We start from the raw sequence: 24,425 nt of genomic DNA, 5'->3' as shown, positions 1-24,425 counted from the left end.
CAAATGTCTTTTATTTTTCAGATTTTTTTTTATCCTACCTCTATTAATTTATAATAAAGGCAGCAAACATACATAATATTCCTTCCTTCTTTTCCCCACAGCAACCCTATGAGGTGAGTTGAGCTGAGAGTTACTGGCCCAAAGTCACCCAGCCAGCTTTCTTGCCCAAGGCAGAACTTGAACTCATATGGTCCTGGTTTCTAGGCCAGGACCTTAACCAGTATAGCAAACTAGCTAAACAATATGCAATATTAATAAGATTATCAGTGCACATTTATGTTACATTGGATATAATTTTTTTGGTTCTCCTTATAGACTGTAAAAACTAGGTGTCACAGTTGTATTTGATAAGAGATCATATATTTCCTATCTACTCTGTCATCTGAACAACTCTCTGAAGTTTTTTATATTGAGTGATTTTTGGCCAGATACTATCTCAAGCATCCAAACTTGAATCTAGATTGCTCCAGGAACTTCCTAGGAATAGACAGTTGGATTTTTACTGTTCCCATGCACACTTTCTTTGGTGTCCACAAGTGCTTTGTTGGTGATATCAATAGTTTATTTATTTATTTATTTATTTATTTATTTGCTGTGAAGAAGTGCCATTTGTCAGTGAAGCCAGAAATTAATGGTGGAACAGATAAGGTTCTTTCTGCCTTCCTCTTCTTTGATTCCTGTAGATTACAGCACTTTCTGTGGGAACCTTCACCTTACACCAGATGAATTGATTGATTTTCTCTTCAACATTATTTCAAGGGAAGAATTGGAGGTGGGGAAAAGTGCATCTTGAAGCTCAGCCATTGACAGGAATTTAGACTCCATCAGAAAACTTAGCACTATAACAGTGATGGCGAACCTTTTAGAGACCGAGTGCCCAAACTGCAACCCAAAACCCACTTATGCATCGTCGGGTGCCGGGTGGGTGAGGCCCATTGGCTGGGTGTGCCCATTGGGTGGGCATGGCTGTGGTGGTAACGGCAGACTGGGTGGGACTAAAAAGTTCAATCAATCAATTCCAACTTTGCAAGATCTTTTTTTTTCTGCAAGAAGTTGAAATTGACTGATTGATTGAACCTTTTTTTTTTGTACACGGTGGCAGAGGCCTAAAGCGAAAAGGTTTTATAAAACCCAGCTGAAGGCCTAGGACTGGGGCGACGGTGTACGTGCCCACAGAGAGGGCTCTGAGTGGCGCCTCTGGCACCCGTGCCATAGGTTCGCCGCCACTGCACTATAACATATAAAGATGTTTCTTTACATTTGGGCCACAGCAATAAAGGGTATGTGAAGTGAAATGAACAGAGAAGCAAGCCATTCTGTTTAGAAGGCAAGACAGCCTTCAAAAACACCTCAAACCTAGATTAAGACAAAAATCAGAATGAAAAGCTTGGTCGTGATTGGTCTGAGTGCAGAGCAAAATGAAATGGAAACTGTGGAAGAAATCATTTTTAATATTGATCATTCTAAGGATTTGTCACCAAGGTTTGCTGAGCAAGTCAGATTACTTAACAAACCAAACAAATTTAATGGTTTCAACAGCTTCCTATCCATTTGTTCCACTAATATCCAAACATCTCAAAGCTGGAAAAGTCAATTTAGTCTTTGAATAATTTAAAGTTTGAGGAACTGGTGTTTTTTTTTTTAGCATGTGTATGGCTGATGATTGTGTTATTACGATGTATGTCTTTGGGTTCTTTAAATTAGATTTATTTGATAAATGTGTTTTGGGAAGTAAAAATTATATATATAAATTGTTTTGGCTTTGGCTTTGGCTTTTTTGTTGGGGGTTGAGTGGGTAGAGTTAGCCTTTTTGTATCAATGTTGTGTGTATGTGTGGAATAGTTTGTAGCATGTGTTTGAATATTTTTAAGGATTTATTTGTGGGCATTCTTTTATGGGAACTCAATATGTATTTTATATGTTTATCTGTAATTGTGCATCGCTAGTTTGCGTTCTATAAAAATTTATGTTTTATGGGGTGAAAGAGAGATCTGATAATCTTATACTAAGAAGAAGCAAGAAATAGCCACATAAAGTTTTCAGTTTTTAAAACTGCACTTCCTTGAGTATCTTTGTAGATAAGCAAGAGGTGAGGGGAATAAATCAAGATAGAATTCTAGGTTCAAATGTTTCAAACCATGGTTAAGCAGACCAGGATTTGTAAGCATACTCAACCAAGAATAAAAGCATACTTTGTTGTTTTGAGCAGAGTTAGATAGCCATACAAACCACAATTAGGCAAAAGATATCCAGCAAGTGTTATCTGTGAATATGTGATCGAGATGGACTTGGATATGACCAACGGAGCTAAAACTAAATTAACATAAGACGGATTTGCTTTGCTGTGCTTTTTTTACCCTCCTGAGTCACTGATATAATCTTGGATTATTACTAAGGTACTGAGATAGTTTTCATGTTCTATTTTTCTGTACATATATAATATTGAAAGTACATGGTTAAAGAAGCTAAGAATACCAGGAATATTTGCAAAACCAAAATTATGATCAACAGCTAATGCTCTGCATCTAATGTCCATCCTGAGCAACAAAACCAGTATTTTCCACTTGATGGGTAACAGTGTCTTACCAATTTCACTATTTCAAAAGGGAGTTTTCATTCAAAATTCCTAATTTTGATCCAGGCCAGAAGTTTGCCTTTTTGGCATGTCTATACACTAAAAGGTTTATTCTCTGAGTAGTACTACCATTGAGGCCTGAAGAGCATGAGTCAAACAGAAGAATATGAAGATTTCCAAAGTTGCAGAAAAGGGTGAAAAAAGCAACTCAGCAATGGCCACAAATTCTGATAGTTGAAGAAGAAAAAAAAGGAATGAAATGAAATATCCTGAAAAAAGTAACCAGGTACCAACTTGTTTGAAAACACTATATTGCAACATTTTGTAGTAGGTTCTATTCAGTAATAATGAGAAAACAATAATAGTTCTGTTTCACATATTAAAGAGCCTTTCATCCCAGAACATCTGAGGTATCTGAGTCCCTTTTTCTGTTATCCCCCAGGATCCCTTTGACTCCAATGGCTGATGATATGGGTCACTGCCATTTTGAGGCAGAAAGCTTTAGTGTAAGCCATGAAATGATCCTGAAATAGTTTAAGAAAGCAAGTATACAAGTCTACAACTTTCCCCAAAGCTATGAAAACAAAAAATTATTTTCAGCCATTTGCAGCATTACAGTCCCACACCCAATGCCCACCCTCCGTGGCTCTGTGCTCCTTCCAAACATTGAAGGTGGCCCTTTACTATCAAAAGATGAGGCCCATTTTTATAGGAATAATATTCAAATGTGATTATATAAAGAGGCAGAGAGATTTGCCTAAAACCAGATCTTGAATTTATGGCTGATACACTGCTGTTTATTTTATGTTACTTTATTTGTTTATTTCATTTATTGTATATCCCGCCACTGGACTCTCCTATCAAGATTTTCATAGTTCTGTGACCATTAAGCTCCAAAGCAATGTTTTTTGGCTATGGTTTGTTCTCCAAGCTTGTTTTAAAATAATTTCTGAATGTTTCATTACCAAACTAGATATTATTTGCATGTTTTTTGTTCGATTCTCATGAGCACTAGCAATTTAACGTTCCCTTGTTTTTTTTTATATTCCATCTTTTTGTTGTTCATGGAGATTCTCAGTCATCCAGGTCATGGTTGTCCCAAATGTGCTTTTTCATGAGGCAACTGGATTTTCTTTTTTCTCTTTGAAGACATTTCGCTTCTCATCCAAGAAGTTTCTTGGATGAGCTGAAGAAGCTTCTTGGATGAGAAGCAAAACATCTTCAAAGAGAAAAAAGAAAGTCCAGTTGCCTCATGAAAAAGCATCTTTGGCCCATCTTTTTGTTCAAATTGATCAGCTCAATGTAGTATAGTCTAAACATATTATTTAGCTTGCCAAAACATTTTAGCGACTTTGAAATATTTTTATAACAATTCTTGTTTTTAATGCTTTGCAAACAGTTATGGGGAAACTGCCATAAATATTTGGAATAATTCAGTTTGAAGCACTTCTGAAGCATTAATTTTAAATGGACCACATGTCCTTTTCTTGGTCTCTCAATACTAAAAAGTAATATGTGTCCTTTACTGTATTGCAACTGTATTTGTGGTAGTTGTCTTCTCTAAACTAATTATGAAAAAAATGTATTTCTTGAAATTAAAGCCCTAATCTTATAGTTTATTTATTTATTTATTAAATTTATGTGCCATGTACCTCATTATCAAGCAAATCTGAGCATCTTACAATGTCATAAATAGCAGTATAAAATAACTATAAGATTAAAAATATTAAAACAAGCATTAAAAGTTAAGTCTGTCACCTTAAATGCACATGTGGTTTCTGTTTTAGCAAACTACCTTTAGCTCAAAATTTGTTTTGGTGCTAGTTAGACATGAGCAATTAATATAAAATGAAAGGTGTTTTATCAGCTAAAATTTATAAATGATTTATTTTGTTATTATTTTTCTCCTTTCATAATATCTTCTCATGAATTCTAATAGTGAAGTGAAGAAAAAAAAGATCCATCTGTAATGTTCTGTACTTCTTGCTGGTCCAAGTTTGAAATAAATGCAAGGAATTTTCCTTTTGATGATCTTCATACAGCTTATTTCTGAAATGGAGAACATTTCTCTCACTTGTGAATTTTCTTTCAGATATCCTGGATCAAGGACTTGTCCTATAAAAGGGACTTCCTGTCTGTCTTCAAGTAGATCAAAATGTTTACTGGATGCAGGTCTATCCTGTGAAAGGACCACTGCTTTTTTTCACAGATATAGTATTCGTAAATTAGCTAACAGACTCTTTCAAGATAGAACCTCTAAACAGAGGGGGAAGACATTTTCATAAGAAGATACTCCACAGTTTAAATATAGGTTTTTATGACTTCTATCCACTTAGCCTGGAACTGTTTATATTTTTCAAGGGCTAAACATCTCAAACGTTTTTCAGTATCCATCAAATTCTTTGAACAAAGTTTGATTGGACACAAATAATACAGGTGTAACAAGGGACTGCCTTGTACATTTTATGTGGTACATTAAATAAAAAGCTTTTTAAAAAAATGATAGTGCCTAAAAACCTATTATTAAATTCTGCCAAAAACAATTTATGTATTTCTGTGCAATTTTTAAAAAGACCATTCACTGATCAATTCTATCTTCACTTTTGGAATGATGTTGGTTTTTTCTTTATTCAGTCTAATGAAGTCTTAACAATTTTGCTAATCAGAGGTTGCAGGAACTAACTCTTCTTCCTACATTTTCCATCACATTTGCTTTTTCTGGCAGCTTGGCTTCTCCTATGCTACTCAATGCAAAACGTGACATGAAAATTTGAACATGCATCATCTGCAATGAAGCATGCAGGCAGGAAAATAATAGAGATAAGAGTAGTTTGAGAATGATTCTAGTGCTCATCTAGGATGCAGGTGACAGTGTAAGCTGTTGTTCGTTGTAATTGCTCAATAAAATGTAAGCGGGATTGTTCTAGTAATTGGACAAAAACCAACCAAAAGAAGACATTTGCTGAGGGTTGGGGCTGAAGTATTGAACTTAAGGAGGCTTGGGAATTACTTTTTGTAAAAATATTAGGAGTGGGTCAGTGGGACTAAGAAGATTTTCTGCAGTTGCTGGACCCTACAAGAGACAGAAAAGCAATTGAAGGAGCAGAGGGAATAAAAGGTTACTTTTTCTCTGAAGCTTTTCTTAACCTCAGCTGAGAAGTCTAGAAAAATATCATTGGAGGGTTTGGCAAAAAATTGAAAATTTGGGGGACAGAGTATTACAGTTCTGTTTTAGATAATTATGGAAGTTCTAAAAGATGATAGAAAATCTTCTGTACTTCTTCCCCCTGACTTATTTGAGGTAGGAAATTTGACCCTTTGCATGCCATTCTAGAGTTTAAATAATGTGTGTAAAAATGTGGTCCCTTCAAAGATTTGGAATAATTGTGGCTTAGACAATATTTTGTTTAAAGCAGGCATCAGTCTAGTTTGATATATTTCCACTATGGCTGGGACTAAACATTGCTTGATCACTCAACCAGAATAACAGTAGATTTCTTCTGTGATATCCCAAAGCACAAAATATCAGTTGAATTATATGGAGGCAATTCATTTATGTGACCTTAATTAATATGGTATATACAATAGCTAAAACAAATAGAATAAATTATCTTTTAAATTAGAGATATTTCTTCATAAACAGTAATAAAACTATACATGTTCCTCAAGATTATCTTCTGTTTTAATATACTCAAGAGTGCTTGGCTTATGCAATTATTGGTTATTTGTTTTTCTTAGCATTCAGTGTTTGTTCCTTAGCAGAAGGTTGGACTAGAAAACTAAGGTCCCTGCCAACGCTATGATTTTGTTATTTTGGTATTTAATGTGTTTTGGAAATTAGTTCTGCAGATGTAATCTTCTCTATCATAAGGGCTTATGGCCAAATTCTTCTCAATTCTTCAATTGCATAGTTTTAAATTTTTTAATATGCATAGATTTAAATTTTTAATTGCTTTTCTGTTTATCTTTTTTTGCTCTGTAAGCCGCCTCAAGTTGCCCTATTAGTGAGATGGGCAGCATATAAATTAAATAAATAAATAAATTTTACTTGGAAAGATAGTTTCATAGTGGCTTTACCCAAATCCATCTAAAGAATTGAATGAATGAAGCATTTGAACATAGGATTGCATAGCCATATCCCTGGTTAAAAATTAATCATTTATTAGTATGGTGATGGGTTTTTGAAGTTCTGGTGATTAAAAAAAAATCAGTGTTTCCTAATTTGCGAAAAAAATTGAAGGTTTTTGGGTCCAGGTCACTCAATACAGACATGTAAAAAGGAAACTTTTCTGAAAATGAGCTAGTGGCATAAAGAACTTTTACAGCCTGCACAATATGCATGTTCATTTTTTCTGACCATTATGGGCTCCATGAAGCTAGTTTTCTGGGCTTCTCTGCTTCAAGCTATAACTGGGGAAGGTCACAGTTATCTTGCAGGGGCAGGACGAGTTATGCTGCAAAGCTCAACTGTATTCTGGAGTGACTTGCAAGAAACAATTGAACAGTGACCATGAGTTCCCTTTTTTGTACAATTTCAGATTAGTTTTGGAGATTTTATAAACGTACATGTATGGGGGGAAAAGTGTATGTGTGTAGATATGTATATGTACAGTATATAGTCTCCTCAAATTGGGATGCAGGGATGGCTATTCAGAACTATTTTTGCCCTTCCAGCAGAGGGTATTCCCTAGCTAATTGATTTTTCTGCTGATAGGATTCAGTTCATATTATTGACTATTAATAATAATAATAATATTGACTGTGAGTAAATACCACTGAAATGATTTGATTGCAAAGAATTTAACACAGTTTCCCAACCCTACAGTTTACTAAACTATAACTACATTGGAGGAACCTACAGATAGGTCTCCGTGATCCTCAGTTTTACTTTAGGAGTGGGCAATTTTCCTTTTTGAAATATTCCATAAAGCTTTGCACACTGTCAAAGGTTGAATTCCAAAATTGGGCGGGGTGAGGAACAGTTTTAGTGCTTTGAAGGAGCTCAGAGTTTTTAAAACATTTAGTTTAAGCCCTTAAAAACCTTTCCAAAATAGGGGCGGGGAGGGGGGGACCAAAAGGTTCAGTTGTTTGGCACATGCTCACTCATTCATGGGAGGCTCCAATAGCACAAAAAAACATGTTGGCATCTGTTACTTACAAGTTTTAGAATACTTTTTATGTGTAAACAATTGGGACTCCTAAGAGCTGAGTGGGATGGAAATCTTTATAAACAAGTAATTAAACTTGAACAACTTCCTATAGTGTAAACCAGCTTCTAGAATTCTAGGTAGCAAGAGAGACTGAGAATTCTGGGAGTTTGATACACACATAAAGAAGGTTAAGAGGTCTCCAGAGCTAATAAGGCTCACATCAAATCAGTTATCTGCACTTGTCTCAAAACCAAAGGTGCATTTTTGCTTCACACAGTTGGAAATTTTACAATAAGGTGCATAACTGTGGCTTGAGAATTTATTCCTCATGAGTGAGGTGTGGAAGAAAAAGGGTTGTTAAAACTTCTACTGCTAAAGTACATAGGCCTGTGTTCAGGATTTATTTTAAATAGTATAAAGTATATTCTGTGTAATTAATCTGGAAGCATATTTTTGAAGACTTAAATAGCTTTTTTTCCTCCACTCCAATCTAGAACAAGCTTGCCTTCTCCAATGTTTTCAAGAAATGACTTCAGTATTTGGAGTATCTTGAGAAAGTGTATTGGAATGGTAGGTAAATACGATTTTTAACAGAGCCTTATTTTAATTACAAATTCATATTATTTATGATTTCATTATGTTTTAATCACAGAATTTCTGAAATAAATTAGAATGCATTAAAGAGTGTTTCTAGCCTATTCCACCACACTGTCAAATCCTTTCACCTTCTGTAAATGTATATAGATGTCCAAAACACTTGATATCATTGAAAAATTCTAATATGTGTAGTCTTCCAAAACAAAATAACTTTGTGAAATACAAAATGTATATTTGTTTTGGCACTTTGATACAGAGTGGAGGAAATGCCACTATCAAGGAAACATTGTAGAAATTTTAGGCCACAGATTCTTTTTCCTGCAAAGATGAAGTGAGATTATGGTCAGTTATATATTTTTTCCCATTTTTCCATTAGTTTCAGGCAAGATCACTGAGAAACTGTAGATTTGTTCTGTCAGCCAGGACGTTGTTTGAAAATCTTAAATATCCTACATGCACGTTAATAGAATATTTTGGATTTTTTTAAAAATATATATAGTGCTTATTAATTAGGTACTGTACTTCACAAGGGAAGTCACCTAGTCAGTATTGATTCATTGCACTATTGCATATTGAAGAGTCCTAAATATTTGCTCAAGTCGTTGTTAGACACTGTAAAGCAGAGACTAATAAGGACTTGATCTTTCCATTCTTGTGTAACTTTGGTTTTACAATAATATAGTCTACATATTATCTTGCCTTCATGCTATGCACAGTTAGTTCTTCTCTTGCTTATCCCTTTTATCACTGCAAAAACCCCGTGAAAGTAGTCAGACTCAGAGTACAGTGGTCCAGAATCACAATCATCAGATTCAGTGTGGATATACAATTCTTTTCTCTAGACTTGAATATAATACTCATCAAGCCATATTGGCTTTTCTTTAAATTAATGGTATAAATTTATATCTAGGTTCATGTTTACTTCTTTTGCTAATAATCTAACTTGGTTTATATGGAAACCGAAACTATTCACACATTAGTAATGTAGTAGTTATATAAACATCCACACACACTTTGTAATATTTCTTTTAAATTTCTTCTAGGAGCTGTCCAAGATCACTATGCCAGTAATTTTTAATGAGCCCCTGAGTTTCCTACAGCGATTGACAGAATACATGGAGCATACATACTTAATTCATAAAGCCAGCTTGCTTTCTGACCCAGTTGAAAGAATGAAGGTACTTCTATCTCAAGAGTTGGAAAATAGTTGGGTTTTTTATTTCTAGAAAATCTTATGAATTTAAGTGAAGGCTATTTGAAGAAATAAAATATAATGGGATCTTTACAGTGATATTAAAAAAGTGAAGCTACTGAATATCTGACCTGCAACTTAGCTTTAAGCAGATTCGTTTAACTTCTTAAAAAGCAATGGTGATAATTTAATCTTTTTAATGTTTTAAATGTTTCTCACTACCTTTTCCATATGAGAAGAGAATCAGATTGTATAGTCATTAGAAGCTGAGAATGAGTCAAATGAGACTGGTTTCACTTTATCAGAATTGATGCTTCAAAAGCTGCAGCCTAAATAAGATTTTCCTAGTGAAAGTCAGTAGAAATAACTTATGAAATTGCTTTTTCAACAGTGTGTAGCTGCTTTTGCTGTCTCGGCTGTAGCCTCTCAGTGGGAGCGTACAGGAAAGCCATTCAATCCATTACTTGGAGAGACATATGAACTTGTCAGGTAATAAATGTACTCTCAAACTGTTCCAAGTATTCTTTCTTGGGCATGAAGTGGAAAGACAAAATTAGCCCACGTGTGGTTTATGCAGTGTTAAAGTATTGGCTCCCTACTTAGTAGCTAGATTAGTTAAAGTCTTCATTTGGGAATTATCTTTTATGCCTTTTCTGCGTAGTTTAGTACTATTGGTATATTAAAAAAACATAGCTTGCCCTCAAATATTCCAGTAATAATTACAATTTTGATTTTTGTGTGATAAAAATTGATATAGAAATGTTTATGTTTTACCCCATTTTGTGGATAAACATTGCTAATTATCACTATTTCCCTGCATAGAGAGGATCTTGGATTCAGACTCATCTCGGAACAAGTTAGTCATCACCCACCAATCAGTGCTATTTATGCTGAAGGACTGAATAATGACTTCGTATTTCATGGTTCCATTTATCCTAAACTCAAGTTTTGGGGAAAGAGTGTTGAAGCAGAACCAAAGGGAATAATAACTCTAAAGCTTCTTGAGTAAGTTGGTCAGTATTAATCTTGGGCTAGATTAGAAATTGCAAGCAATGCAGACATAGAATGAATGGAATTTAATCCATTGTATAAACACAAACAATAGTAAAGTATATATGATTGTTATTTGACAAGCAGGAAACTACATAGAGTAATGTTTTTAGATTGAAAATAACTGAACTATGCTGAAATTGCCATGTTTTTAGGAATTCATATTATTATATTAAGAAAACAACCTCCTCATATCAGATCTTTTTTCCTGGATTATCTGTGCTATGGGAAACATAATGTCAACATTTGTGTGTGAGTGATATCACATTTGCTGTTATATTGCTAATGGGAAAGAATAAATTAATATCTTGATTTATGCACTTTTTAAGATTATACAGTCATTTTAAAAGCCTTATATAAATCTTAATTGGTTTTATTATTTTCCTTTTCAGACATAATGAGGCATATACATGGACGAATCCTACATGCTGTGTACATAATATTATTGTTGGCAAACTTTGGATTGAGCAATATGGAAATATGGAAATAACCAATTACACGTAAGTTGGAAATTTACTATTTGGTTTGACAATTAAGTTTGCTTCACATTTAACATTAATAGAACAACAACTTTAATTTCAAGACAACAATAAACAAGTAAAGTTGTCACTGTAAAGAAATAATTACCACTAGTAGATCAGAAAACCAGTATCCATGCTGAACAATCAAAGTTGAGGTCTTTTTTCTTTATTTTTTAAAAGTCCTATTAGTAGTACACTTCAAGGATAAGGTAGTATATTTAAGATGTTTAATATTTCTTTCATAGAACCGGTGAAAAATGCATGCTAAACTTCAAGCCCTGTGGCCTTTTTGGAAAAGAACTACACAAAGTTGAAGGCTACATTCAAGATAAAAGGTAAATAAAACCATGTATTACTAAAATATATGAAGAGAAATAAATATTTCAAAGGTTTAAATTGTTTGGTAATGTGGTTCACATACAGTATTGGGAACATTCTGTAGCTTCTGCTTTATGTAACTTTGATACAAAATAGTAACAGCTAATCCAAAACACTCTAATGTTTCTAAACTTAGTTGTTTTTGGGGGGGCTTTGACAGCAAAAAGAAACTTTGTGCACTCTACGGAAAATGGACTGAGTGTTTGTACAGTGTCGATCTTACTACATTTGAAGCTTACAAAAAGAATGACAAGAAAAACACAGAAGAGAAGAAAAACAATAAACAGGTATTATTAATACTAAAAAATAGAGTAACAACAGTAATTTCTCTTTAAATGTTGAAAGAATAAGTATTCTGTTCCGGACTAACTGTTGGAAAATATGCATGATTTTGAAAATTATTCCGTAAACTCTATACTTTCTCAAAAAGGTCCAAATACGTTAAAACTTTTCTGGGGTTCCAATGACTAGCACACACTATGGGCCAGTTCAGATAATCACTAGAGATTTCATTATCATAGTTCCCTCTCATCTCATTTACATTTCTCACTTATTAACCAACATCAGACTAGTTTTCACTTTTGATATAACTGTAAAATCTACTTAATACTAGTTTCATGAAAGCCAGCAAATTCAGTGCCAATACTGTAATTAGGTGAATGGATGGCTTTTTGACACAGTAACTAGGAAGAAGACTTTTGAGCAATAGGGTAAAATACAAACAGATTAGATTAAAAGATAGACAGACTGACAGACATGGAGCTTGGCTTACATTTTTTCTATTAAATAATTCAGATACTAAAATTAAAAGAGACTAAAGACAACAACAGATAAAAAAAGTAAGAGGAACGCAAGTATTCACATTAATAAACTTCAGATAGTCATTCAAATTAGTTGCTTGAATGACTTGCTTAATACCTAGTAAGTGTAAATTTAGAAACCTTTGGAAATATTTTAAAATAAGCAATGGTTCTTTATTTCCATTACATTTATAATGTTATTTGCTTTTGATCATAGATTAATTATTGCAAGATAGATTATCATTAAAAGTTGTGGGTTTCTTTTTTTTCTTTTTAAGATAGGGGATTGTAGAACTCTAAATGTCCCAGACTATGTCTGCTATGGGTTTTGTCAAATAATGCAGAAAAAAGCCAATTTGGTCTAGTGGTTAAGGCACTGGGCTATAAAGCAAGCGATTGTGAGTTCAAGTCCCACCTTGGTCATGAAAGCCAACTGGGTGACCTTGGACCAATCACACTCTCTCAGCCCAACTCATTATTCAAACTAAAGGTAATTTTTTATTTACCAAGGTAGAATCCAGCCAAAAGCTGAACATTAAGTCTTTTTGGTTTCAATGGTATCTTTTTAAGAGCAAATTTCACTTTTGGCTGATTCTGTTTTCAAGTCAAAACAAGTATTTATTTATGTCCATTCAGAGTGTTTTCATTTTAATAGTTTCATTTTAATAGTACTCAATAGTTCACGTGGTACCTGTGTTATCGGTCACATGTCAATGATATTCTAAGGAAATACAGAAAGACTATAGAATGTATTGTTGCCTTCAAATGATATTTCTGCTGATTCCAGGGGAATAGGAACACATACAGGAATATTATGCTTTTCTTCTTACTTATTTTGACAAATATGGTTAAATAAAAACTTGCTACAACTTTGGAGCAAAATACCCACAATAAAAGCTTTGGCTTGGTCCTGAAGCACTATGTAGCCAGAAAAGATATAGAATATCACAACTCAATTTATGTGAGAGATTTAAAGTTGAGGTTCTTTTAGAAACTTTTAAAGTTTTCTAATTTCATCTGCTCACTTTTTTTTTCATCTGCCACTACAAAGGCTTAAATGTACCATGGCTTGATCTATATAAATTATCACTGAGGGTATTTAAATTTGAATATTCCATATAAATGAAGTATGATAAATGTATAGGTTTGTTTTTTTCCATACATGGAGACTAAAGAAATTATAAATTCAAAATATTTAGGTACATACAAGCATTTTATGTATTTGGCTCATGGCTTGTATCGTAAACCATTTTTGAAATTCTTAGTTGCAATAATTTGCCATGGGAATTGGCTGTTTGAGAAAGGAAAGTATTAAGCATTGTATAATGATGTACATGATTTTATATAGATGAGTAATTGCAAAAGGATATCCAACTCTTCTATAAGCTATATTATACCAAACTTTTCACCACATTATATGAAGTTCCATGAAGAAAAGAATAACCAATATAGTTTGAAATTTGAGGCCTTGATGTTTGTTTAGTAACATTTTAATAGAATTGGGTGCTATTCTAAATTATTTATAAATATGACTCTTATCCAAAAAAGTAGAAAAGCCAGTAACTAGTATATATTAAACTAAAGCAAAGGTATTTTAAGCTGTTTATGAAAACCTGGGAGGAACTGAACTCTTCAAAAGCAAATGAGGCAGGACAGGTATTTCTAGTTTGGGACCTGCAGAACAAAATGGTTTAGAAAGCAAGAAAGAATTGTGAAAGAAAAAATTCAAGTAGGAGAAGATCATGACAAAATACTTGTTGAAATTTACAAACATATGTTGGTTATTCTCAATTGTATTTTATCAGATTAGGCAAGTATATCCCACTAGCATTTTGGAGTACTTTAAAATAATACGTTTTGGAGAATTTTAGCTTTGGAATTAGAGCCTACCAGCTATCTAATTTATTGAAGTAGATGTGCTTTCTAGGGCATGCCTAGGAGGGCAGAAAAAATGAAGGGTCAGTCACAGGTTCGGGTTTTTTAAAGTCCTCATCTACTCTTGATTTCTCAGTTGACTGCCAAGGCAGGGACTTATCTTTCTCTGGCTTCTTCAGAAGCTAGTTGATGGCCAGTCCATTGCCTTTTTCTGCTGGCCATAGGAAGGACTTGACATTAGCCTCCCCTTGTTGTTAGTCCTGCTTAATTAAAAGAGGACCCTTTTCTTCTCTGTTAACTTGTTTGTTTTCCTGTATATTTGCCAACAGAGGCAAAGTGAATAATCCAATAGTGCAACCAAACCAGTGAAACATCTCTAAACTTGAACATGCCTTCCTTATTATCAAATCTTCAGAATTATTCATTTTTATTACCCATTTGCCTTAAAGGTTTGTTTGTCATTATAAACATGGTATCGATAAAAAATTTTAAGACATCAAGTTCTAGATGCTCTTTTAGCAGTTATTTATATAATTGTACAGGGGTGCGGTGGCCTAGTGGTTAAGGTGCTGGGCTTGTCAACCAGAAGATTGGCAGTTGGAGACCCAAGCACCAGTGACAGGATGAGGTCGCGTTCTTGCCGCAGCTTCTGCCAACCCAGCAGTTCAAAAGCATGCAAATAGATAAAAACATAAGTGGGAGGGTAACAGTGTTCCGTGTGCCTCAGCATATAGTCATGCCAGCCACATGAACAGGAAGCATCTTTGGGCAATGCTAGCTTCCTCAGTTAGGAAATGGATATGAGCACCAATCTTTAGAATGGGACGCAACTGAACATGGGAAACCTTCACCTTTTTATATGGTTGTTCATAGAGCTGCATTATGTTTACAGAGCTGCAGTAAAATGTTATTTCTGGGTGTAATGTGCTGTTTTTCACACTATGTTGTAGACAGGCAATTCTGATGAGCCGGATGAGATGCCCTTGCCAGAATGTGAAAGTATATGTGTGATCCCTGGAAGTGTGCTGTTGTGGAAAATAGCTCCAAGGCCTTCAAACTCAACACAGGTGAGGGGAGCCTTATATCCAATGGTATACATCAGTATTTTTCAACCTTGGCCAACTTATATATGGACTTCATCTCCCAGAATTCCCCAGTCAGCAAGCTGGATCAGAATTTTGGAACATGAAGTCCACACGTTTTAAGTTGCCACAGTTGAGAAACATTGGTCTACGTTTTTGTCAGTCTTACTGTCAAAAATTACACAGTGAAGAAAGTGGGGGGAAAACTAAACATAATTAGTTTATTTAATGGAAGCAGTGACTAGTAGAGTTGCATTAGTAGCCTACTTGCCTGAAGATTATCACTTGCATTATTTTCTTTCCTCTTAGTACTAGTTAGGATTCTACTTTTTTAACATTGAAACAGGAAAGACCATTCTTCTTTACTTGTGAGAAGTCCAGGAGTTACTTTTGAACCTTATTGTTGGAGCTCCGAAAATTGTGTTGCCAAATTCCAGAGTGAAAACAATGAAGATGCAGTTTCCTGAAAGATAAATAAAATTGGGTGTCAGAGGGGAAGATATTTTGTTTGGGTTCTAATGCATACAAAAAGCTCTTTCTCCAAATTGAAAGCAATTAAAACCCCACCCACTTTTTCTTTTAAGAGGGCACCCCCATTCTGGTAAATGCCTGCTACCAGTTTCTGATTCATCTAATATTTGTCTAAATACTCATCTAAAATTTGTCTTTTTCTACGGTTCAAGTGCCTCTTCAATAACTTTGATTTTTTGCATACTTTTCATACTGTAGAAACAGAGAGCCAGTTTGGTATAGTGGTTAAGTCACAGACGATGAATTCCCACCTTAGCCATGAAAACCAGCTGGGTGGTCATTCTTTTCAGCCCAATTCACCTCACAGGGTTGTTGTTAAAGGGAAAATAGGAGGAGGAAGAGTATGTTGGTTATGTTTGCCACCTTGAGTTATTTGTAAAAATAATAATATAAACAAGCAAACAAAGATCACTTCCTTCCTCTAGCCGTGTTCCCCAGCCTTTCCAGTTTTGTAGGCTGGTGGGGGTGGGAGAGGATGATTCTACGCGAGTGGTGGGCAAGCATGCACACAACTCCATTTGCGTGAGTGGCTGGCACACGTGCCCGCCACTCACACAAATGGAGCATGTGCTCGCTCACTGCTCGTGCAAGTAGGGATGTGCACAAGCTTGCCCACTGCTTCTGTGGCCTGGTTCCAAATGACTCATGGCCTGATAGTGGGCCAGGGGTTAGGGACCCCTGCTCTAGCCCACTTTAATGTAATGAAATATAGAAAAAGGTTCCTCAACAATTTGATTGGATACTTTCTTTAAGCAGTGTTTCTCAACCTCAACAACTTTACGATTTGTGGACTTCAAGTCCCAGAATTCCTCAGCCAGAATGCTGGCTGGAGAATTCTGGGAGTTGAAGTCCACACATCTTAAAATTGTTGAGGTTGAGAAACACTGCTTGTTGCAAACATATTAACAACTAATATTTCTTTATAGAAGGAACATTCTAAAGCTATTTATTTTATTTTTTAGATGTACAACTTTACTACCTTTGCTATGATGTTGAATGAATTGGATCAGGAAATGGAAAGTATTATTCCCAAAACTGACTGCAGGCTAAGGCCAGATATAAGAGCTATGGAAAATGGTGAAATAGGTAACTCAATAGCCTCGGTTTAAAGTTTCTTGACATAAGAATGTTGAAATATTTAAGTCTATTGTTGCAATCATGTTTTACAGAAAACTTGTTGATACACATACATTAGTAAATTAAAAAAATAGTGCAATAAAGTTGTGCTTTGGAACACAAGGCACTTCTTTTCAAATAACTGAAACAGCCACATCTTTTTTGAATTCACACAGCTGCTCCTAGGTGTTTCCCCATACATGCATTTGGCGGAGGCAGCTGGAAGCAACTTCTGAAGTAGTTACATAAGCCTGGAAAAAAACACAACTGCTTTAATTTTTTTTTTTAAAAAAAAAATGCTTATACAGATTCCCTGCAAAGAATTTGCAGTAGTCTTATGTCTAGTTTTAATTAGGAAAATAACTGAAACCTTGTTTAAGAATATTTTGCATTGACTCTTTCCAGGCCACAATCAATAAGGCAGCTTGTTTTTCTGTTTTTATTCTATATAAATGATAAACTGTTGCCTGTCTTGGTGAAAATTTCAGTATTTTTCAAACTTTGCAATTTTAAGATGAGTTCAGCTTTTGAGTAAAGATGCCAACTTTGAGAAACATTGCTCTAGCTTGCCTTTCTCATGAAAACAGAATTTTGTATTGGGGATTGTTTGATTTTTTTGTAACAATGCTGTTAAAATTATTCCTTTTATATAAACAAATATGCATATTATATACTAAAATATTGTAAATGTATAAAGTAAAAAAGCTGTTATTTAACCTTGAAAAGAGGAATACATACCAAATATTTCAAATTAGGCAACTCATTTATTTGGAGCATAGAAGGTAAAAGGGTTAATTTATTGTTGATAATCTGCTGCATAGTAAAGTTTATGGAAATGTGCAGAAATCTTAGTATAAATTATACTAATAAATTATACTTAGTATTTATTAGTATAAATTATACTAATAATTTAGTATAAATTATACTAATCAAAAAATCATTTATGAATTATTATCATTGAATTTATATATTGCTACCGCTCAAGTATTATTCTAATATATTATAATTTTATACATCCTGTTTCACCACTAACCCTTTTTTTAAAAAAAAAAACTTTTGGTAGATGTAGCCAGTGAAGAAAAGAAAAGGCTTGAAGAAAAACAAAGAACTGCTCGTAAAAACAGGTCTAAATCAGAGGAAGACTGGAAGACAAGGTTAGTAAACAGAATTAAGTTCATGATAATGGACAAAATTGCTTTGAACATAGCCTCTTGTTTAAATTTGCTTAATATTACCATTGAGAGATAAATTGCTTGTGAGGTGTTGCGCTCTTAGAATTATTCTAAAAAATGGCAATACTCATTTGCTTGCAGTATATTGAAGATTGTACAATAGCTGGTCAATATTCTGCTCATCTGATTCAGAGCTTCTTTATATAGTAACTCTTGCTTCATGTAAAGCTTTCAAAAGGTTTGATTTAGCATTACCTTCTGATTTTTCAGGGAAAGAATTAGCTTTTTGGTTAGCAATACACAATCACTTATTAGTGATATTACTCAAGAATTTACAAAAATATGTAAAATCTAAATTTATTGGATCTCAGGTTAATGGATTTCAGATTCTATGGAGAAGAGTTTGAATTTCATTGCCATTTATCAAAAAATCACTCTTATTTAGTTGTGAAGTCCATTAAATAAAATTGTGTTGGTATGATTATGTAATTGTATACAATCATATAAATTAAAAATTGGATTTTAATTTATAATTGATTTGTGATTATGGGGGTAACAAGACTATCTGCTTACATAATGTACTGCTTAAAATAACAAATGTGGGTACTTTAAGAGCTTTCTGTTGGGAAACTTATCTTATTCTGCATTCAGTCCATGATGTATTTGGAAGGGGCACTTCTGAATCTCTGTACCACTCCAGTAATGTTCTTTATATTTAAACAGTATATTTAAGCATCTGGTGTACAGGTAGTCCAAATTAAGCAACCACATTTGGATCAGCAGTCCTATCGTTAAGTGAATCAGTCACTAAGTGGGATATTAAGCAACCAGACTATGCTTTTCTTTCCCCCATTCCACTGCCCTTCAAATACTTACCCAGCAATACTGGCTCAAAACTGACAAGACTAGTTAGTTTCACACTTTTGGCTTTTGTTTGCCTCCTAACCATTCCCTACACTGGGATAATTAGCAAGAAGAGAATTAATGTTTGCATTAGCATTCATTGAAGAAGGATTATAAGAGAGTAAGCAGACAAACAATACACATTGAAAGGAATGTGATAGCATTGGTAGCCACCAGCACATTATGCAAACAGCCCAGTGCAGTCCCCATTGTGTGCCTACTTACTCTCTTGTAATCCCTTCCTCTCCAGTCTCTACACTCCTCTTTGCAAAGACAGGGGTAGAAAAGCAATAAGTCAATCACAGGATAATGTGTATTGACTGTAATGTCAATCACTTGATTGAGGATGCAACAAAGGACATAAATGTTAGCATCAGTCATAAAATTTTTTCATCACTATTGTAACTTCAAGCAATTGTTGAATGACACAGTCTTTAAGCAAGGAGTATCTACATTTTTCATTAGAAAGGTACAATATTAAGTTTAAGGTACAATATTAATAAAATAATAATAACAAAAACAACAACAATAATAATAATAGTAATAAAGTTGGAAGTGAGCTTGGAGGTCATATGGTCCAACCCCCTGCTCAGGCAGGAAACCCTATACCATTTCAGACAAATGGCCGTCCAGTCTCTTCTTTTAAAAATTCATAATTATGCAGTTACCACAATTTGCTCATACCTTTGCTCTAATATTGCTGTTATGGATAAAGTAGATTATAAAATATTTCAGTCAGATTGCATTTTTATTCAGATCTGGTTTAGGGTTGTTATCAGATTGATAGCTCTTAATGTTTCCTCTGTGCAGTAAAGAATAGAAAGGGTTACAAAACAGTATCTGAATCTTCTCCAGAAATCTAGGATCACATGTTTAAAATCAGAAACTTAAATCTCTTTCTGCAGAGATGCTACAATGATAAAGTCATAGAGTTATCTTGTAAACCCCCATGTATGAAATATATTGATCCATATGAAAATAAGGGAAAATAGGCATATTTATAGGGAACCAAATCTTTTTTTTTTTTCAAATACTTTCCTATGCTCCATTTTTGAAGTGGCTTCAATTTGGACTTGAAAGTGATATTGCTGTTCCTTCAACCCTTTCAGCAGCCTGTTAACTGCTTGCAAACAGTGCTGATGTATCAGGATAATCCTGGCTGTGTGCAAAGAACAATGGGATGAATAGTTTTAACTGTAAAACAACCAAAAGTAACATCATATGACAAATGCTTTTTTAGCATTTCAGTGCCACGCTTGGCATTCAACATTTCTTTTGAAATTAGTTTCCTTCCTTTACCTTTGCGGTGGAAGATATTCTTAGGTTTTTACTTTGGTAAAGAGAAGCATTCATCATGATTTTCAAAAATGTGGCCTTTGTGCTACTCTTAGTAGTGCATGATATAATTCAGGCTTGGACACAAGTGCACCGTCATTACAATGAATCAGGGAGCAACTAAAACAATGATTCATTGTTGATATCCACAAAAACATGACTACTTGATTGTGCTGTGGGTTTCTCGTCATCTCCAGCAAAGGGCCAAGCATTCTAGAGAAATTGGGCTGGAAGACGGGAATCAAGGTTCGTGCCCTCATCTGCAAAAAAATTTAATGGCTTTATTATTTTAAGGTTTCCAAAAGCCCTGCTTATTCCACTTGCACACTTACTCCTTAATATGTATATGTACATTTATACAAACTTTACTTCTTCGTATTAAATAAACTCCAAACTTCAGAGTCACCACGTATGTGTTGGGTGGCCATATACATTTATTTAATAAGTAAATAAATGTATCTTACTCATTATTATGAAGTGCATAGTTGTGACTTCTAAAAAGATTTTTTAAGGGTATTTCTTAATCCTTCATAATGCTGCAGAGCGTATCTGTTTACAGACGTTATACAAAGATGTTGGAAATAGCCTGGAAAATTGGCCCTTTTCTTTCAGTCCATAATACTGTACATTATGCTGGGTATGTTACATGCAGTGTTGCTGCTTGGAGCAAATGGTCTCTGGCTTGAAAATGGAAAATATGATTGCTGAAGCAGCAGGTTACAACCACCACAGTGGTTGTTGACATTGGTGCTTCAGTTCCCCTGGCACCAAGAAACCTTGCAGGTCAGCTTTTGATCCTGAAAGTTTAAATAGGCTTATCAAGAAATAAGGTAGGAATCTAAATTTGAATACAGTTGCTGAATGCATGTCTTCTTTTTATTTTCTAGTATATGGACGGATTTATATACTAGGAATCTATTATAGACACTCTTGAACATTTTTTTGCCTCTGTATGTTATTCTATTTATTTCCATGTCAGAACCTAATTTCAATTTAATAGTTTTATGTGCCTTTCTGACTTTGCCTTCATATTAAAAAATGTTGCCATATTAAAAAAGTTGGCATGAATTTCTCTCGACATGCTGTACTCTTAGCTGTTTATTAATACTTTGTTAATTCAGTGTATTATGTTTTGCTTTTTCTAAACATCAGCCAGTGGCCCAGACTCTCTTCTAATAGCATTTTTGTTACTATGCTGACATGTTTGGATTTGCATTGAAGGCTTAAGATTATTTATGGTGCCTAAAAAATAACAAGTGATGCCATAAGTATGAATAAAGTTCCTTTTATCAAATTTGGTTGTTTTCCATTCAGCCGAGATTATTGTGAAGCTTTTTTCTTTGTCGATTGACTAGTCCTTCTACTATTTCTTCTGAGGATTATCTTTGTTTTCCTATCAGGTTCTCTATTTAATAATGGATGCATTTTTTATTGAAACCAGATTCTGTTCTCACAAATGTGAGAAGACACCCACTTCTTTGGTTTCCACTGAATTACTAGCTTAAAATTCACTAGTTGGTCCCATATGTGCCACGATTAAAGGGGGACCAAGGTAAGAGATGGGCTTTTTCAGTCAGTTTCCAAAGCTTCTGTGGCCTCTCTTCTGGCTTCAGAGCTGACATTTTTCCCTGCCCTACTAGTTCTTTGGGTAAGTGTGTGGATAAGAAGGAAAAGTAAAACCAGCACTCCCAAGCTTCTTCCACAACAGACTTTTTGCCAAACTATCCTTCTTCCCACACTCCCTACCAGCTTGATAAAATACAGGTAGCCCTCCTTTAGTGATTTCAGTTGGTTCCTACAACTCGGTTATTAAGCAGAGTGGTCATCAAGTAAACATATGACTGAGAGATTCTGCAAAGATTGTCTCATTTAGATTAAGTTCTCTGGTACAGTGTCCTGTGCCTAAATTACTTTATTTTTATTTCATTTTTTTATTTTTATTTATTTATTTATTGCTTACTTGCTTGCCTCCTCACAAGGCAGAGAGTTTACGTAAACAAGCTATTTTTTCCTGAGCTGGTTTTCTTCAGAGTCCAGGCTTCCCACAAAAGCATTAACCCAAAGTTAATAAGCTCAGCTCTATGGACTTAATTAGTTCATTAGAACCCTCTGGCCACCGCTATGCCTAAAACTGACCAGCCCTTAATCAGTTTCACACTGAAAGCTTTTGTTGTAAATGCCTGCTTTGATTGGAAAATTAATTTTAATTACAGTTTATTACTGTTGTATTTCCAATCATTTGCTATCCAAGGCAGTTACTAAATGAGGACTACCTCAAAATGCTTTTTATCTTTACCACAATACATTGTTAGTTCATTTACACATTTTCATTAAAAATAAATGCCACTCAGCTTTCCTTTGTCTTTTCCCTTACCTTTGTTTCAACAGATCAATAGCAATAAGTAGTTCAGGAAGCCTTTCTAAGGATCAGGGTGATGATTATTTAGTGAATTTTCTGGTTATTCTGAGCTTATGGCAGTTTAAATTTCCTCATAAACAGAATATACACCAGTTTCCTTTCCGTAAGCAGTTTTTCTCTTTCAGGTGGTTTCATCAAGGTCCTAATCCTCACACTGGCGGACATGACTGGATTTATTCTGGCAACTACTGGGACAGAAACTACTTCAACTTGCCCGATATCTATTAAAATGCGTTGGAAATTCTGAGGCTAACACAAGTCTTAAATCAGTTTTCAGTGTTTTCTTTATGCCTGTATTCTTAGAAAAAAAAAATTAAAATCGGACAGGTTGCAATTGAATACGTTTTGGTGCTCCTGTCACAGTGTAGCTCAAGGCTGTTCTCCCTAGAATGCAAGATGTATTTGCACATAGATTAATCACTGGTGTTGTACTTGGGAGAGACAAGGAGACTGCTACTCATATTTGTGAACTAAAGATCAATTACAGGTTAAATGGAAAACAAAAATGCCTTTGATTTTGACTTTCTCTTTGGTGAATAATAATTATAATAGCATATAATGAAAAACATGGCATTTCTTCTCAACCCAGTAACAAATGATCATCTGTAACTTATAATATTCTGTGGCTTAAAGCATGAGAAGGGCATGACAATTTGGGTAAGAATTAGTCAACTTCCTGAAGCCAGCATTCCATTAATAAAATGCAGGATCATAGGTAATTCATTTATAATTTTATTTTGTACTCTCTGCACCAAGCTACTACTACTTAATTAAAATTGGATTAATGCATAAAATCACTTAGCAATGTCTTTTCCTATTTAGTGCGATATTTTGAATTTTCTCTTTCATGTTTTATTACCATGCTATCTTTTAAGGAATTAAGAGCCATTTAAATCTTTAAAAGTTTAATTTGAACTAAGATAAGTATTTTTTTAAAAACAAACTGCAGTGCACTAATATAGTCTGAATATTGTTGGGCTTCAGCCCTGGTAGCATTGTGAGCAGTCAAGAATGATGGGAGCTGTGGTTCGACCTCTGGAAGGCCACGGAGTCCTTATCCACACAAAGAAGGGCTCTATGAAATTAAGTTGGGACATTACAGAGAAAAGAGAAGCACCTGGATCTATGGGGCCACAACAAACCCTAGAAGGAAGTGTGTACATTTCAAAAGCATTTGAGAGACTATTGTACAGAGCAAATTTACCCGTTTGGGGTGCTTTAACCTTTATTAAATTATATGTTTGTATAATATGGGGTACAGAAATTCCAGAGGGACTGCTGCTCTTGTATAATTTAAGTATGGTTTGGAAATAGTGTTAACTGAATATTTTATTGCTATTAAATAAAGGCTTTCGCTGTCCTGTTGATTTGATTTGCTGTCAGTAGATTACAAGCAAAATCTCTTTTTTTGTCTCTTGGCCCAATTTTGGAAGGACAGCATTGAGAGTGGCTCAGGAGTCTGCAAGGGTGTTCTGGTTCCATCTAGGGTTTTTTTTTCTCATTCTCATTCCTGAAACACTGTTTTCTATTTTGCTACTTCAAAGTAGATTTGTTGTAAGTATTACTGATAAATTATATATACACAAGGCTTCAAAACTTTCCACAAATCTAATAAATAGTCTAATAATATATTTCTGCTGAAGGTGTCTGAAGTTCCATGTTTTTGCTAGCGATCATTTTTAAATTTTTAGTTTGTATAGAAAATCAACTTAAGGAAACTCCTGATTTT

The 24,425-nt window shown here is 34.4% G+C and overlaps 1 protein-coding gene across 1 annotated transcript in view; it reads left to right on the top strand.

Annotated features, from left to right (window-relative positions):
• Positions 1-24,061, top strand: part of OSBPL1A (oxysterol binding protein like 1A) — a 60,734-nt gene extending 36,673 nt beyond the window's left edge. The window contains exons 18-28 of the mRNA XM_015821961.1: positions 8,220-8,295; positions 9,366-9,500; positions 9,906-10,003; positions 10,337-10,519; positions 10,957-11,064; positions 11,331-11,420; positions 11,624-11,750; positions 15,089-15,205; positions 16,714-16,837; positions 17,931-18,021; positions 22,822-24,061. Of these exons, the coding sequence (XP_015677447.1) occupies positions 8,220-8,295; positions 9,366-9,500; positions 9,906-10,003; positions 10,337-10,519; positions 10,957-11,064; positions 11,331-11,420; positions 11,624-11,750; positions 15,089-15,205; positions 16,714-16,837; positions 17,931-18,021; positions 22,822-22,924 (1,252 nt within the window). The 3' untranslated portion in view covers positions 22,925-24,061. The remainder of the gene's footprint in view (positions 1-8,219; positions 8,296-9,365; positions 9,501-9,905; positions 10,004-10,336; positions 10,520-10,956; positions 11,065-11,330; positions 11,421-11,623; positions 11,751-15,088; positions 15,206-16,713; positions 16,838-17,930; positions 18,022-22,821) is intronic.
• Positions 24,062-24,425: the final 364 nt, after the last annotated feature.

The sequence above is a fragment of the Protobothrops mucrosquamatus genome, unplaced genomic scaffold, assembly GCF_001527695.2.
Source record: "Protobothrops mucrosquamatus isolate PMUCROS unplaced genomic scaffold, P.Mucros_1.0 scaffold_11, whole genome shotgun sequence".
Classification (NCBI taxonomy): Eukaryota; Metazoa; Chordata; class Lepidosauria; order Squamata; family Viperidae; genus Protobothrops; species Protobothrops mucrosquamatus.
Note: the sequence above shows the minus strand (reverse complement) of the source record. Positions and strands in the feature narration are given on the sequence as shown.